Source organism: Bombus pyrosoma, linkage group LG8 (genome assembly GCF_014825855.1).
Source record: "Bombus pyrosoma isolate SC7728 linkage group LG8, ASM1482585v1, whole genome shotgun sequence".
Classification (NCBI taxonomy): domain Eukaryota; kingdom Metazoa; phylum Arthropoda; class Insecta; order Hymenoptera; family Apidae; genus Bombus; species Bombus pyrosoma.
The window spans coordinates 9,893,518-9,909,883 of NC_057777.1; the positions used below are offsets into that span (position 1 = coordinate 9,893,518).

Sequence of the window (16,366 nt, forward strand, 5' to 3'; positions counted from 1 at the left end):
TCCTCGTTTTATTGCGATAATATTCATCGATCGTTACAGTTATTATTATCAATTATCGTTATCGTTACAATTATCATTATCTTTATATCGTAAACGTAGCACGTTGACGCTTGTACACACAAAATTGAACGACGCGATGCAGGCGAAATTCCGCGATGTGAAAATCGCACGTCACATGATCATGTCTTTTTTGCTTTGTGACGCGCGTTTGATTGTCTATAGTATGTATTTCGTACGATTACATCTAAATTTCTTTCCTCCTATTATCATTTCAATTGCTTTTTTCACGCAGTATGGGCGAAAGCACGCGATTTTTTAAATATAGAGAAACTGCAAGATTTCAAAATTACGAATTTTTTAAAGGAAATTATAGAATTCCGATAAGTAACAAAAATTTTATTTAAAATTTGGAGTCAGATAATATTTCAAATAAATATGATTGTTTGAATTGGTAAGAAATTATGAAATGTTGAATTTTGACATCAAAATAAGGTTTATTTATTTGTTATGCTTTTCGTATTAAATATTTAGCGTAATAACGTCCAAAATATCAGCGTAATTTATTTCGATAAGAATTTATATGAGAACGAATGATTTTTGTATTAAGAGCTTGCAATTTCTGCAGTTTGATGTGCGTACTCTTTAATTATGTCACATGTCGAGAAGAATTATCTTCAGTGGTATGTAGTATGAGTATCCATGTAACATAAAAGGGAAAGAAACAGAAGAAAAATGTTTGAAATAATGTATCACAACTCTAAACATTATACATACAGTAAATATTTGCACAACTAAGAATTTAACAATATATTTAAGAGTATGCTATCAAACAATTTTATGGACCATATAAAAAAATGCAATAATAATTCTTTATTAAACTAACTCCTTCATAACACTATATGACTCAAAAATACCCAATGTATCCTTCCTTTGAGTTTTAATACTCCTTCATTTGTATAAGTACTTCTGCATTAAACAATTTATATACCTCAGTAACAATTCAAAAGTTTCTAGGTTTCAAATTAAGAAACGTATAATCATTGGTGTGCGAAAGAAAGATTTTAATTGCAGAAAGTTAAAAGTCCAATTAAAAGTAATCTTTCTTTAGCACAGAAAAAGAAGATAATTGGAAGATTCTACAGAAACCGATAGTTAAGAAATATTTTTATGTCTAAAAACTTATATAATTTCATAATTTAAAATTTATCCAGGCAATCACCTGTCAATTTTTCAACGCCACATATCGTAACAAATTAACACTTATTGGCCTCAACACGAAGTAAATTCATTAAATAGCATAATTTAAATGACATTTTCCTATGATCCCCTTGAACTTTAATTCTGTATAAATTTAGTGGTGATAAAACTTCATTCTTCTCGACCCGTGACTCGTCTCTCTATCATTACAAAACTTTTAGCCACTATCTCGTAACTTTCTCGTCTCGTACAATGTATTTATTGTGACACATTTAAAATACCTATACTAGAAAGTATGTTTTACATTTCGAGATCTGGTCGACTGCCCCAAGGGAAAAAAAAATTAAAACAAAAAGAACAGCCTGTCTCTGCATTTCTTTTTCGCGATACCGAACTCACCGTTTGTATATTAGCGAAAAGTCTGTTGTATTCGCGAAGCATTCTATTGTCTTCTCTCTTTTTACGATTTGTCGCACTCTTAGCATACGAAGGAACAATTATGAACGATTACCTCGTGACGATTCGAAACATTTTATTTTATTTATCACACACAATTATCGCTTATTATTGCTTGCTCATCGTTCTGAATCATGGAGATTCAGCGTGAACGAAAGAATGGTTGCTATATACATGTATTACTTTGATGATAGCTACGGTGGAAGTTGGTAACTCGCTCTTTTATTTTCAGCTTTGCTTCATCTTTTAACACGTTGGCTTCCACGCAAATTTTATATACCTATGTATTTTACCCTGGGAGTTGCGATACATCGAAATATACTACGCCATAACATTTAATTTTTGCAAAATATTATATTGCCCTTGCGCACTTTTTTCTGACAATGTTATCTATCTAAGTCAGTCACATCTTAGAAAATTCGTTAATCCATGAAGTTTATCTTATTTTAATCATTCTAATAAATTTAATAACTTGGCAACCAACGTGTAAAAAATAGTTTATTTTAATACCTTTATTTTTTATGAACTACAAAAATTTATCAACTTAATTTAATTAAGCGTAATTAGATTTGAAAAATATAAAACAAGAATCTTTGTCCCTATATTTAGGTTCAGTTCTTTAAATGTTTCTTTCCAGCTTTGACCAAGTTTGTATTTATCAATATTTACATATTTAACCACGTTTTGCTTGAAATTTTGATTTCCCACTTTTGTAAATTTGTAATAATTATTAATGCTAAAACTATCGATCTGTAATATGAATCGAAATATATAATAAACAGTTGATCATAGTATATAATAATATTTCCATTTCAATAAAAAACGGCGCTAATTGTGTCAAAATTACTTGCCTACTTTCAGTAATTGAAAAAATAAAAAATCTAAAACTTATTTTGACGGATTTTTTAATTTGTACGTTAAATAAATAAATCTCTATTATTTGATATCTCGCATGTTTGGAATTCAACCCACGAAATGGGGTATTGTAAAGACCCTACAAAATACTAAAATACATTTTCTAGTAGAATTTTGTTTGTCTTTTTCCTCTTTCAAAGTACAAATTTATGAGAAAATACAAAAATAAGAAAATTTCATACTATTCGTTTATTGAATTTCACAGAAGTATGTCGAGTAAAATCTGTGTTTTAATCCTGTGTCCATTTAAAAAAGCACGAGAAAAAATAAAAAAGTTTCATTCAGCTGATTCATTAAATTTTATAATTCAGTGCCCAATAAAAGCTCTTTGCTAAAGAACATTTAGAATAGTACAAGAAAAAAAAAAAAAAAAGAAAAAATTCATAAAACTTGCTCACCAAATAGTTTCCCAGTTGTCAAACTAAATCCATATTTGGTATCTGTACGTTTATAAAGATACAAAAGAAAACTGGAAAATCCTATGAACCTCATTGAGTCAATTTTACATTCAGAAAAACGAGAGAAATAGGAAAATTCCATAAAATTGGTCCACTCAATTTTACAGTTAAAAAATTCTCTATTTGTTAAATTACATTTCGAAAAGCACGAGAAAAGATAAAAGAATTTCGCAAAGTTCGTTCGTTCAATCTCATGATAAATAATTCAACCAAATCTCTAAGGTCTCTTTTTCTCATTTTTCAAATAAATTCAGACACGAAATAAAGAATACTCTATTCTATTGAGGTTCCAAAGATTAATCAATCACCAAATTACTTTCCTTCCACCGCAACCGCGATTCTACCAACGTAATCACATTCCCATCAACACTCGCATTGTTACACCTACGAGAGAAACCGGAAAGAGAAAACTTGAATTCGACGAACGCAGATGTACGTACGGCGAAATTAATCCACGCCTTCGTCAATTTACTCTATCAAGATATTACTTCACGCTTTACGCAATCTGCCGGTCAGGTTTCTGAAGAATTGAAGCGTACTTGTTTCTTTTTTTCTCAGCTCTTCAGTAATTGAATTTCGCCCGCACCAGTCCTCGTCGCCTAGATCCGACTGATGGTTCTAATTAACACTTAGAATTATCTGTATTGGGGGCTTGTTGCGCTTATCGATCCGTTTAATCTTTCCTATCTTATGACCGTAAAAGAAAATTATGTTCAATTCATGTAACTTGGTGATTTCTTTCTTTCTGATTTTTTAGAAATATTCGTGGGCTGATCGAGTTCTGATTAATTTAATCCTCCCATTCCTAACGATGCCTATAGTCGCCGTTTATGCAAGGATCAGCGAATCTGAATGTCAACTGTAGTCGATGTTGTGTCTATATAATGAACCGTGAAGAGCTGGAAAAATGATTAATTCAGCTACGATCCTTGAACCTTCTATGTTTCAATTTCGCATTTATTTCGATCGAAAAAAAGACTTTTAATGTTTTGAAACTATTTTTAGTATAAAATTGAAACGAGAAATCACACATATTAATAAAAATTTGTACTTAGTTTCCTCAAACTTAAGAAATTTTCTAGCCACGAAAAAAAAAAATAAAAATTTATTCATTACAAATGAAGATAAACAAAGTGATCATTACACGCGAATCATGAATAATTTTATTCATTCACAGAATTTATTCGTCTTCACCAATACTACGATTTATTTGTATCCGTGGAGCGAATAAAGATAACTCGCTGAACATAATTATTAAATTTGTAATCAATCTTTAGCAAACCAATGCATAGAGAGAACAAAAGCGTGTAAACATATATATTTATTTACAGATAAATATACGGATAATAAATAACAATTAGCGAGCTTTAATATCAAATAGCGAAGAATAAGATATTCGCGAATAAAAGTTTCGAATCATTTAATTAATTAATTTATTATTAATTTATTATTTATTCGAATAATTATCTAGATAAAGATTTATTCGAACAATGCCTCGTTCTGGGTCTTATTTGTATATGTGACACTTTCGGCCAATAAGCATGCTTATCTTTATGATTGTGTTAAGTCTATCTGAAATAACCAGCCAGACTCGCATTCTTCCTTTTAATCATCACCTAATCATCTTTTCAACTTTGTACTTATACCAGCGTCGGCTGTAATAATCAGCATTAAGGTGATGACTTATTCTATACTAATCAAACGACATCTGTATTTATATTTTGATTTTGTGTTTAAGTACTAAAAATACGGTTCTTTGAGGTTAGGTTGGAGGAAATAAATTATTGGTGCATCTATTAATTTCTTTAAAGTTTGAGGTTAGTTCTTTGTTTAACTTTTTCTTTGCAGAAAGTGTATATTTGTATTTTTTGTATAAATAACTAGGACTTTTGATTAATTTTGCAATGGTTAAAATCACGTAACTTTTTCGTTACTTTCGTATTTATAAATATAAATAATTTATTAATATTTTAGGAATTATATACATGTTTGAAATACACGTGTACTTAGTGGCAGATTTTCAAAATGGTTTTTCTCGAAACTGAAGTCTCATAGACATAAACTTTATTCTTCATTTTCTTACTTATTTTCTCATGACGAATCATCTTTTTCTCGGTTATGCCTTTAATTACTGGATATCCTGTGTATGTTTGCATGTTATGTGTATTACATGCAGTTTTTCACTTACACATTTGCCATAAATATTGTATAAACATCCTCAGTCTACTAATGTATTTTAATGTTGTGAACCATTTTTCTCTTCGACAATTGAACTTTGTCAACAGTTTTCTCTAATGGAAGATTTTGTGAAAAGTAGTTGCTAAAAATAGTTTATTCACAAAAACATAGTAAATTCTTTGGCATATACGTATTGTAACGAATCTGTTTTTGGTCGTTTACGTTGTTTTATTAGATTTTTTTACTAACTCCGAGGATTTTCACAGCTTGTCCAGAAGGGACATTCGGTAAATTGTTATAGCATTGAGTACATTTATATCACGTACATGTTTCACCAATATGAAGTATGTGTACATTAGGTGCAACTTTACAACGTAAGTTGCAGTAGCAATAGATCGGAGAATAAGTTAGTTAATGTATTTCTTGTGTAGCCGTTTAGTTATGTTAAACAGTGAATTTGGCCCTAAAAATTGCTATGGAATTAAAATTTCGAAATTAAATTAGAAAATTATCGTTCATCGAGTTCTATATTTCTTTTTGAACAGACTTTCGAGGAAATTTTGTCAAGTTTAAAATATTCGATATTTTTTTAGATTAAAATGTTAAACTAACACGACTTAACATATGTAACTTACAAGTATCACATATATTTCTAAACTTCCTTTGGCCTTAAAAAGTTGAAGAAATTAAGGCGAGCGTGAAAAGAAATTAAAGTAAATCGAAATTAAATTAAAAAGTTGATAAATTATGTTTTATCGAATATTTACAATTCTTTTTAAATTCAATAACATTTATCTCGACTAATTTTTCGGGATTTTTTAATTAAAATGTTAAACTAAAAGGAATTTATAAAAACTTGCAAGTATACATTCGTTGTCCTTTTGATTATAAAAATTGGGAAAATTATCATAGAAGTAAAATTTTGAAATAGAATTAAAAATTTGAAAAATAATTTTTTCATAAAATATTTATATATCAGGTACTGAAAACTTTAGATTAATTTTTCTTAAACATTCAGTCGTTCTAAACAAATCTTTACCTTAATTTAAAAAAAGATATATAACATATCGGAAAAATTATGATATAACAGAGAGTAAGTGGAAAATTAAGACTTTATTGTTTAGAGAATATCTGTTATTTCGTTTGAAATTAAGTAAAATTCGAAAGAAATTTTCAAATCTGTAAAGCTGAAAACTTCAATTGATGAACAGAGAGATATATGAATAATTCAAAAACATAGATATATTTGTTTTATGTACACGAAATCACACTTCAACTGGTTAGTCGTTAATTTAAGACCAAAATAGTTTCGATTCAAATATTCAGCAAACACGACTTACAAATCTTTTCTTTCTTTCCGGTCAATCAGTAATCATATGAAATACTACAGTGTAAATTTTGTCCAATAACTGGTATAAAATGTGCGATATATAGTCGTAAAGAGCTCATAAAATACGACGTCGCATTGCGTCTATTCGTTTATGAGGCCAGTCAGCGAACTTGATTGTTTGATCCGTGAGGGTACGTTACGCGTCGCAATCCCTTGGAAAATTGTCACCCGTTTCATTAATATGTATTAAACAAGAAATCGCTGTAAGCTTATTATACGCACCACGATTTCAGGCAAAAAAATTCAGGAGAAAGGTTTTAAAAATAAGAGAAACAAATCATATTAAAATTTTAAATAACCAGACGTTTTATTATATCAAATTTATAAATAAAAATTCTTGTATTTTAATTGATGAAAAAAATGAATGCTTGCAGGAATTGTTAGAAAAGAGAATGCTAAAAAAAGTTACATCTGTCGTGTGTTTTATTATCACGAATGAAAGAATATAAAGCACTAAGACTTGAGTAACAAACTATATCAAAATTTTGAATAAAATTTTGTTTATGTCAAATTTTCGATTAAAAAAGGAACGATAATAATCAAGTTACCAAAAAATTTATTTCTTTGAGAAATTAGATTCTTCGAGTATTTTATTACTGCGAATTAAACAATTTTTTAACAGGTTTTAAAGAAGTATAAAAAATTGTATAATGTTTTTTTATCCTTTTCGTTTCCTTTATCTCATGAGTCTTTTACGAAAATGGAGATCGATGAATAGGTAATTAATTAAACATTTAAATGATTGTATTGAGACAATCTTTCTCTTATAAATTTCACTAATAAGGGAGTTAATCATTAATTAATGCATATTTGCGAGGCGTTCTCCAAATCGCTTTATTATTTTATGGAAGTAAGGCTATTTTTATATTCCGTTTCATATTACTCTTAAATATCTGTGTGTCTCCTTCAACTGCGATTTTAATTCTTCATAGTAGTAGAACCGATAATTGATTAAACTCCTGTAATTTTTACGGAATGAAGATTGCTATTAACATTATCGAATAAAAGAACTGTATTCTAATTATAACAGAAATAATAATAGAATGCTTATTTTATTTATTAATTTAATAATTAATTAAAATTGTTCAAATCCTTGTGAAAAATTATTTTCTTTTTATTTAATTTACTTTAATAATGAGCTGTATATCGTTAAAATTATCAACATTTCATTCATTTAAACTTTATATTTTTATCATAAAATATATGATGCGCGTTGGCATATTTTTATTATGAATTGAGATTAATTAAAAATGATTAAATTTAATTATATTACAATATTAATATTATCTTATTTAGATTAGTTCGTAACATACATAGTATATTATTTTAATAAATAGAAGAGAAACAATATTTGACAGTTGAAATATAATCAAGTTTTATTTCTGGCAGGCTAATACAAAAAATGAATATGAAACTATAAAAAGGTTCCAGAACGTATTTTTTCAGAACACATTTCTTCTTTTCTTCACTAAAAATGATTTCACGTACATGTGAGATATGTATGTATAGGTATGCAGCGAATTTCTCTTATAATATTAAACCTTGCAGATATTTTCGAAACAAATGGTCATCAAAATTTACAAGAAATGCAACATGAGCATGTAGATTACCAAATTAGAAGTACTTAATAAAACAAATTGAAATTTCGTTTATAACGCAAATTTTCCTACTTCTTTTTATTAACTTTAATTGTTTTCAAGATTAACAAAATTAACAAGAAGCAAAGTAACAAAGTTTTCTAAATACATCGAAACATTGTAAAAAAGCGACAATTTATTATAAATTCATACATGAAATAAAATAAAATTATCTCGCGATCTTACAATTGAGAAATAATCATATCTGGAGCATTAACTCCATAACAAAAAATAAACGAAAACGCATCTCAACATCATAGAGTAACGAACATTAGATAACGTACTAAATTCGCGAATTAATATTAGATACAGAATTTTCTTCCGACACACTGTTCATCGCTGGTTTATTTTACATATGCGATTGTTGACACGTAGCCCATCATTTTTACAAACTAAACACTAGTCGTTTATGTGAGAGAAACACTTTTTTTCCGGCTATCGATTATCGCGTTACTGAAACGACGTACATATATTTACAAATTATTTACAGCGGACGTTAACACGCGAATTCTATCACAGAGAAACGATGAATCAAAATTAAAAAAAAAAAAGGAAGAAACATTAGAAGAGACAAAAGACAAAAAAGTCGTACAATATCATAGATAAGATTATCAGACTTTGATTTATTGCTGATCAATCGACGTGACTATTAACGAAGCATAAATTAAACGAAATATTCCACTGACGATGAGTTAATATTAATTAACAACTAAAGGACACGCACATCGACGAATTAAAATATAATGAAATCTTACCTAAGCAGATTCTAATAAAAGAAGTTATTGCATTGTACAATATCTCTCGACTTTATTTTTATTTTTAAAAGCTTCTTTGATTATGTTAGTACGAGCTTTCGATCATTTCAAATTGACCTTTCTCTATTGATTAAATGGCACACTTTACTATCGATTTAATCGTTCAAGATTCCTTATTCAAACTGTTTTTTGGAACATCGAAATGGCGTAGATGCACGTAATTAATTTAATTAAAGTAGAATTTCGCGCGGGGTTTTCAAGGTGCCTTCGCTAATTTGCAGTGTGAATTATTCAGTGCGCAACAGGGAATGACTTTTTAATTGATTTGTGACTCGTTTTACGTCCTGCGTAAAAGTTGGGCCATTCTTCTCGAAAATTTCGAGGAACGAAAATTTTATTAAGATTCGAATGTTTATGACATAACGATTTGATCTATTTAAATATTTATAATCTCTTATCCTTTTAAAATTAACAGGAAATATTGATCACAGAGAGTTAAATATTAATGTTTTATAATATCAAAATGTACGAATTGAAATGGTATTACGTTATTGGCGAATTTATTCTGGATAAAGCGTAATTTATTTGCCTTTTATTAAATATTTAGAGTTTTATTAAACGTTTATAGGATTTCGCTGCTTTGATTTACCAATAGATGGTCATATGTTTCTTATTATTACTAATCTTTTAAATCCTATTCATGTTTTACCCTAAACGTCTTGAAACATAAATCGTTAGATTCGCCGAATGGAAATTTTATTATTTTTGAATGTGTGAATATTTGGATAGCTTAATATAATTGTGAAATTATGCTGTTGCTATTTTTTAAATGACTAGGAGCTAAACGAATATTATTAACCGTATAAGAAAAATAAATAAATACTCCTGACAGAAAAACAAAGACTATAATCACATCATCTAATTAATTATCTACATAACACTTAATATTCAAATAAAATTTGCGACGATAAAAAAAATATATTTTTTGTACATAAATATTCGTTATTTAAACTAACATTAAAACGAATTGCATTCGTGGTCCGATTATACAGATACTATTGCAGAAATTTGATTGTTAAGTCCAATATAAACATAATTAAACAAGTCAGTATTTTTTTCGAATAAGATCAAATAAATAATCGGAGGGAAAGTTCAACGAGCTATAATTATTTCTGTATTGCATTTTAATTCTAAAAGCAGCAATTATACTTTCTTCGAAGGAAGACATATTTCAACTATAAAATGAAGAAAAAATAAAAATATCACAAAATCTATAAAAATCTTCGCAACATGTTATAAATTCTCTACATAAAATCACATAACAACAATGAACGATAAAACATACAATAAAATACAGAAAAGAATTAAAAAACAATTTTTCCGATGTTATCGGTTACCAACATTATCTCGATCATCTACTACCAACGATTTTAAAACGCGGCGCTTTTCCAAAGAGTAAACAACAAAATAAATAGCTTTTCGACGATGAATAGCACTAATCAAACAACAACGATAACAATAACGACGATCACTTTGGAATTATATATCACATCATAATTTTCTTTTAAGAAAAAGAAAATACGCAATACCGTTGAAACGTCGGGATCATGTCATGCAACGTGTCATGTAATAACATTATCGGTGAGCAATAATACTAATTGCATTAAAAGTAACAAAGACTACACTGTTCATTTCTTTTGTCTTTTCTTCGAATATAGGTCAGAAACGACACTAAAATCGACTATTACTTAACATCGAACCTTGAATCTCACTATCGACCGCCTAACATCAGACACAGTGAGCTCTCACTATTAAAAACGATTCTATTCACTTTGCCTTCGAATAAATGGTTATAAAACTGCGTAGTCGACTTCATTGGTTATCTAAGTATATTACGTATTAACTCTCGAGCTGCCAATCAAATCCATTACATTAATAAACATTTACTTGCTTCGAAGTTTCGATAATTCATTATTCTTTATAGTTTATCTTTCTTGTAACTTCTTCAATCTTATTGATAAACGATTTCAAGTGGAACTCGAGTTATCTACGAATCGAACAGCACACTTGGCCACCCAATACGACGCAGAGTTTTTTTAAGAATTGAAAAAAAAATTAGGCGAAGGTGTCTTGGCGAGCTTAACGAATCGACAAGACATCTTTTTGAAGAAAATCTTCGTTCTTTCTTTCTTGCATGTCTTTCAAAACATGGTTTCTTGTGAGTTTCTCCAAGATCGTTCCCTGACCCATCGATCGATCGATTCCAGCGTGAAGCGCGTGCCTTTCTTTTCGCGCGAATGTCGCTTAGAAGTACAATAGTATCGATAGTATTGGCAATGCGATGTGACCTACGCGTTTCATGCGCGTCTATCTGCCCTCAGTGTGCATCTCTGTGATGGTTTCGCGATGGTACATGATCTTCGTGTCTCTGTGTTCTCTGACCACGCATGCTACCGGTTTCTTCAGCCGTCTTGTATAGTAATGTCTCCTTTCTGGCGTGATAAATATTTGAATTTAGTTTCTTCCTCTATCATTACTTTTTTAAGAAGTTTTGAGGTTTCGATGTTTCAAACGGTATCTGTGCTATTGTGACTCTTTCGAAGGAACTGGCTACTATTTTCTGCACGGTTTCGGCATAGTCTCATATATGACAAATTTTAAAGTAAATTAGAAAATAATGCAACCTAATATGTGGCCAAAATATAAATATGTTAACGTTTCAATAAATAGTTTTGTAGGAAACTTTAAGGTTTAAAAATGATAATATATACTGCCAGCCACAAATATCAGTTATAATAATATTAATTACTATATATAGGACACCTATGTCATTATATCTATTGAAAAGCTCTATCAAATATTATTCTACTTTACATTAGAGGACACACGTAATATGAACAAAATAATAGATCTATAACAAAATATTTAGAAAATAAAAGCAATGAGAAGTATACAATTTGTACTAAATATCAGTTGATGTCTTAATACTTATGGCCGGCGGTGTATACGCACCATTGCTAATTGTTGATTGACCGTGTTTGATTCACGTTTTTGATCATCCATTCCCATAATCCTTGCCAGATTTATTACATACAAATGTCTCTTTCGTGAATATATCTTTGAATGTTTCTTCAACTGACTGAATAAACATGCGTGCACCGGGCTTAAAGCAAACCTTTGAAAAGTCTTTTATCCATTACCAAGCAATCCAAAATGCACATTAATACGATTTAATATACGAGCACCGTGTTGAAACCGTAAGCACGCGAGGTAGCCAAATATGTTTAAAAACGCGAGTTACTTGATGAGATTCGTCTTCCGTGAGTTTTTGGCAAGATGGCGAAGAATCTCTCAATGCGGGCTACACGTTACGTATATAGTCGACGATTATACGCGTCGTTTTATTTGTTGCATGTGTAGGCGACGATGCGGATGTATAATTAGGTGGGTGTGTACGTATCTATGCGTGTCTTTTTGTTTTCTTCTTTTTGTTTTCCATTACGGATGCAGTTCACAGTATAAACTTGCTCTCCTCTCAGAGGCTGCTACCGTACTCGCTCGATCTTCGTCGGTCGATGTGCTTTATGTACGTCTCCGAGTATATGCTCTTAGTGCGGTCGTCGTACCTGCAAGCAAAAAAAGACAGTGGCACCAATACGTTTTGTTCGCTTCGACGATATTCATGCGGTTTCAGGTTTGGGATAGTTTGTTTGCAAGTATTATTGTTTAGGATTTTGGGTTGACGGAATCAAGAGGATTTTAGTTGTTCTTTTTGTTTCTTTGTGACATAGACTAAATTTATATGAAGACCACAGAGAAAAATGTTATATTTTTCGCTTTTTATATGCGAGCAGTTTTGAAATTTCATATATTGTTGACCAATCTCAGTTTTATGATCCTCTTACATAACTGAACTAATTTAGTAGATAAATTTTACGTAAAATTATCAAATTGTAGCTAATAGTTCATATAACAGAAATCTATGAACTATTAATATTATTAGCCTGTAAATTACTGCATAAAGTATCGTCTTTTTTATTTGTTGACAGTTTTCCATAATTTTTGTATACAAAACTTCGTAGATTTATCGTTTAATTTTATATCTTCAAGCCTAAATGAATATTCTCTTTTTTAATTATATCATACAATAGTACTTCATTTATTGAAATTTTAGTTAATGCTTGATTAACTGAATTTTTACTGGCTGAATTTAGTTATTTGAATATGAGCCCCTATTATATGAGGGCAAAATATTAGGTAGTCGGCAAAATTGATGAGCTCTTATTGTATAAATTCCAATTGTATAAGTTGTTTGTTTTCTGACAAGTTTAAATAGATGAAGTACTATTGTATTGAAGCACTTCATTCAACCACCAAATAACATAAGAATTAGGAAATTTCCACAAAAAAAATTATATAATACATCTTATCTGTCGTCTTCATATATTATTAACTATATCTAGAAGTTCCATTTTATATTAACTATTTTTTAATTTCATAAGAGAATATTGTACAAATATTTTGAAGAAAAATGATATTCTTTTCTAAAATATATCTTTGAGAGCTAGAACTTTTATGCGCATATAGAAACATTTGCAAAGAAAAGAAAACATGTTATTCTAAAAGGAGGGAAATATTATAAGTTATTACAACATACATACACATACATGCATACATCACATTGCTTTCGCCTATTAATTTTTGCATCCTCAAAATTGCATCGATGCATTATGCAAATTTACTATACTCGATTATCACATTCATATATGAAACGAATTCAATTATTATTATGATCGATCATTATTGTTAACTAGGTATATAAATTGATAATGCTAATTGCATTATGTATTTATACTTTTATTACAATATTATGAAACTATTCCTATAATGTACGTAATGTATAAAAATATAATATATGTATATATGTAGATGTTATAGTTATGTTTGTTATTTAAATTTGGCTGTATGATTTCATTTGCAAATTTGAATAGCATACAAATTATGCACATGTCATACAAAAAGATAAAACAAACGTGTACGAATCCTGTTAACATGATATGCACTCTGGTGCACTTGGATCACGTTACTTGGACCTTAATTGAATTATCTTCGTCACTTGTAATTGACTTGCAAACGCAAAAAGTAGGAAACTGAAATTTTGATTGATTATATCTGATAGGCATGTACTTCCACTATATTTTGATATTTTTCTTTGATATTATGCTTTAGTGATAAAATTATCAATGTCACTCGAATTGTATCAGAATCAATTAACGTAATTATGCAAATAGTGGGAATCTTCTGTGAAATGTCTCTTTAAATTCAAAGAACTTTTTAATAACTACTAATCAATATTTCAATTAAGTTAAATTTCTTCTTTCATAAATTAATAGCATTACAGCATTAATGCTTTAATTTAGTATAAATTATAAAAATTATCATTTGTTGTCTTTTTATATATACGAATATGTTTCATTACATTAACTTGATTCTATCTAACTTAATTTGTCCTGATTATACGTAGATCCGTCATAACGAGACGTGATAAAGTGCACGCGTACCGAGCGAAAATTCAAAGTCGATTTTCTCCAAAACAAAGCCTCAAACGAAAAATTTTTATTCTATATTTTCGACTTCTTTTTTCGCATAGAATCACCCTCTTTTCGTTTGTACCACCAGTTACCAACCACTCTGTACATGTAGTAACATTGAGTGATAGAATGATAGGTTTGATGATATTCGAATCGTCTTATTTGTTCTTTATTTACATTACCGATCGTTATGTCTTTAATTACTAACTCTAAATTAAATTTAATCAAATATATTTAGAGATTGTATTAACTTCTAATCGATTCATTTATATAACATCTAGTACTTTCATAATTATTACTTTCTTTATATCATAATCTTAAAAGAAGATACAATTTAGTTGGAAGGAAGATTTTACAATTCTAACAATGTTGGACTCAAGTAAAATTCATAAAGTACATTTAATTAAATTTATAACAACCAGGCGGGACATAAAACGCGATCTACTTCCGCCAATGCAAATTGCTGATATGTGTTCGCGTTACGCGCAGCTCCCGAATAATTTATTTTATACTGCAGTTGTTTTACAGTTTAATTTTAAATAGGCGTTAGAACCTAATGAAATATTAGCCGTAAATATTTTACCATTAATATCGCTTCATTAATTTTACACCGAAGCACCTGTTTTAATTCGGTTATCTTAACAGTATTTAATACTATTCAATAATGTCAATTTGTAAATAATAATCTATCTTTTTGATTATGATTCCTTTAACACCTATTTAAGTCAGAATTGGCTGTTCATTGCTGTAGTATCGCGACTGATGCAAAATGCTAAATCATTATATAACGTGAATGAAAAAGATCTACTGTTTCGGTTTCAAACATATTTTTAAGAAGATATTTTCAAGGTTGCCAGTATTAAAAATGGTTTGACGAAAGAAATTACACGTGTTAAACAAATTTAGCTTTAGCACTGCGTAGAAACTTCTAAATATTGCTTCTATGGAAATAAAAATCGAACGAATATATTAAATTTTATTTATATAAAACTAAATCTAATTTAGTTAGAAGTTTAAGTTTTCAAATACTTTAATTATACAAAGTATATCAATCTGCGTAACGTTTAATAAAACCAGTTCATTCAAGAAAGCAGAATTGGTATTAAATGCGATTAATGATAAGAAACCGACCAAGAAAAAGCATTTCTATACAAGTATTCTTTTCTTTCATCACTTGTTTTAAACTGTAGATCGAAATTGTTTTAAACAACTCAATTACTAGACCGCGGATATTTATGCAAATTCGTATTTTCATGAATACAGTTAAAAGAAATGTTAACTATAGAAAAATTTGTTTCATCCATCAAATATTATAACGAATTATGTAAATGTTATACAGTTCTCTATCTTTAAATCCTCCGTAAATGTATAAACATCCGCCATTAATTACAGTCTATTAATTATTAATAGTATGTTTGGAACGAATATAATTTAAAATAAGAATAGATAAAAATATTTCATCGAGAATAAGGACAGAACAAAAAAATAAAATTCGAAGAATACACAGAAATGCACCGCTGAAATCGTGCGTTCGTTTCAAGGTTATTAAAATATCAAGCAAAAATTTCGTGATCGAGCCTTTCGTGAAAAGCTCGAGGCTGTTCTCGTTTCTCTTTTCCTTTTCTTGTTTCGAGAAAATTCACTTTCGGAGAGAGTTAGAGGGATGCGCTAGATAGGAAAAAGTACGCGTTCCTTGAGTTACGCTCGCATTCGTGTGAAAAAGTCGAGCATCCGGTTCTCAACTCGTCCTACTTTCACCGCACGAAATTAAAAGTAATGTCCTTCCCTT

At 29.3% G+C, this 16,366-nt stretch overlaps 1 protein-coding gene across 11 annotated transcripts in view; it reads right to left on the bottom strand.

Moving 5' to 3' along the window:
* Positions 1 to 7,944: 7,944 nt before the first annotated feature.
* LOC122569956 (octopamine receptor beta-2R-like) overlaps positions 7,945 to 16,366 on the bottom strand; it is a 172,310-nt gene continuing 163,888 nt past the window's right edge. For 10 of the 11 annotated variants that reach the window (XM_043731655.1, XM_043731656.1, XM_043731658.1 and 7 more), the window contains one exon: positions 7,945 to 12,612. In XM_043731655.1, the coding sequence (XP_043587590.1) occupies positions 12,522 to 12,612 (91 nt within the window). In that variant the 3' untranslated portion in view covers positions 7,945 to 12,521. The remainder of the gene's footprint in view (positions 12,613 to 16,366) is intronic. The other variant, XR_006317636.1, reaches the window with a different exon arrangement.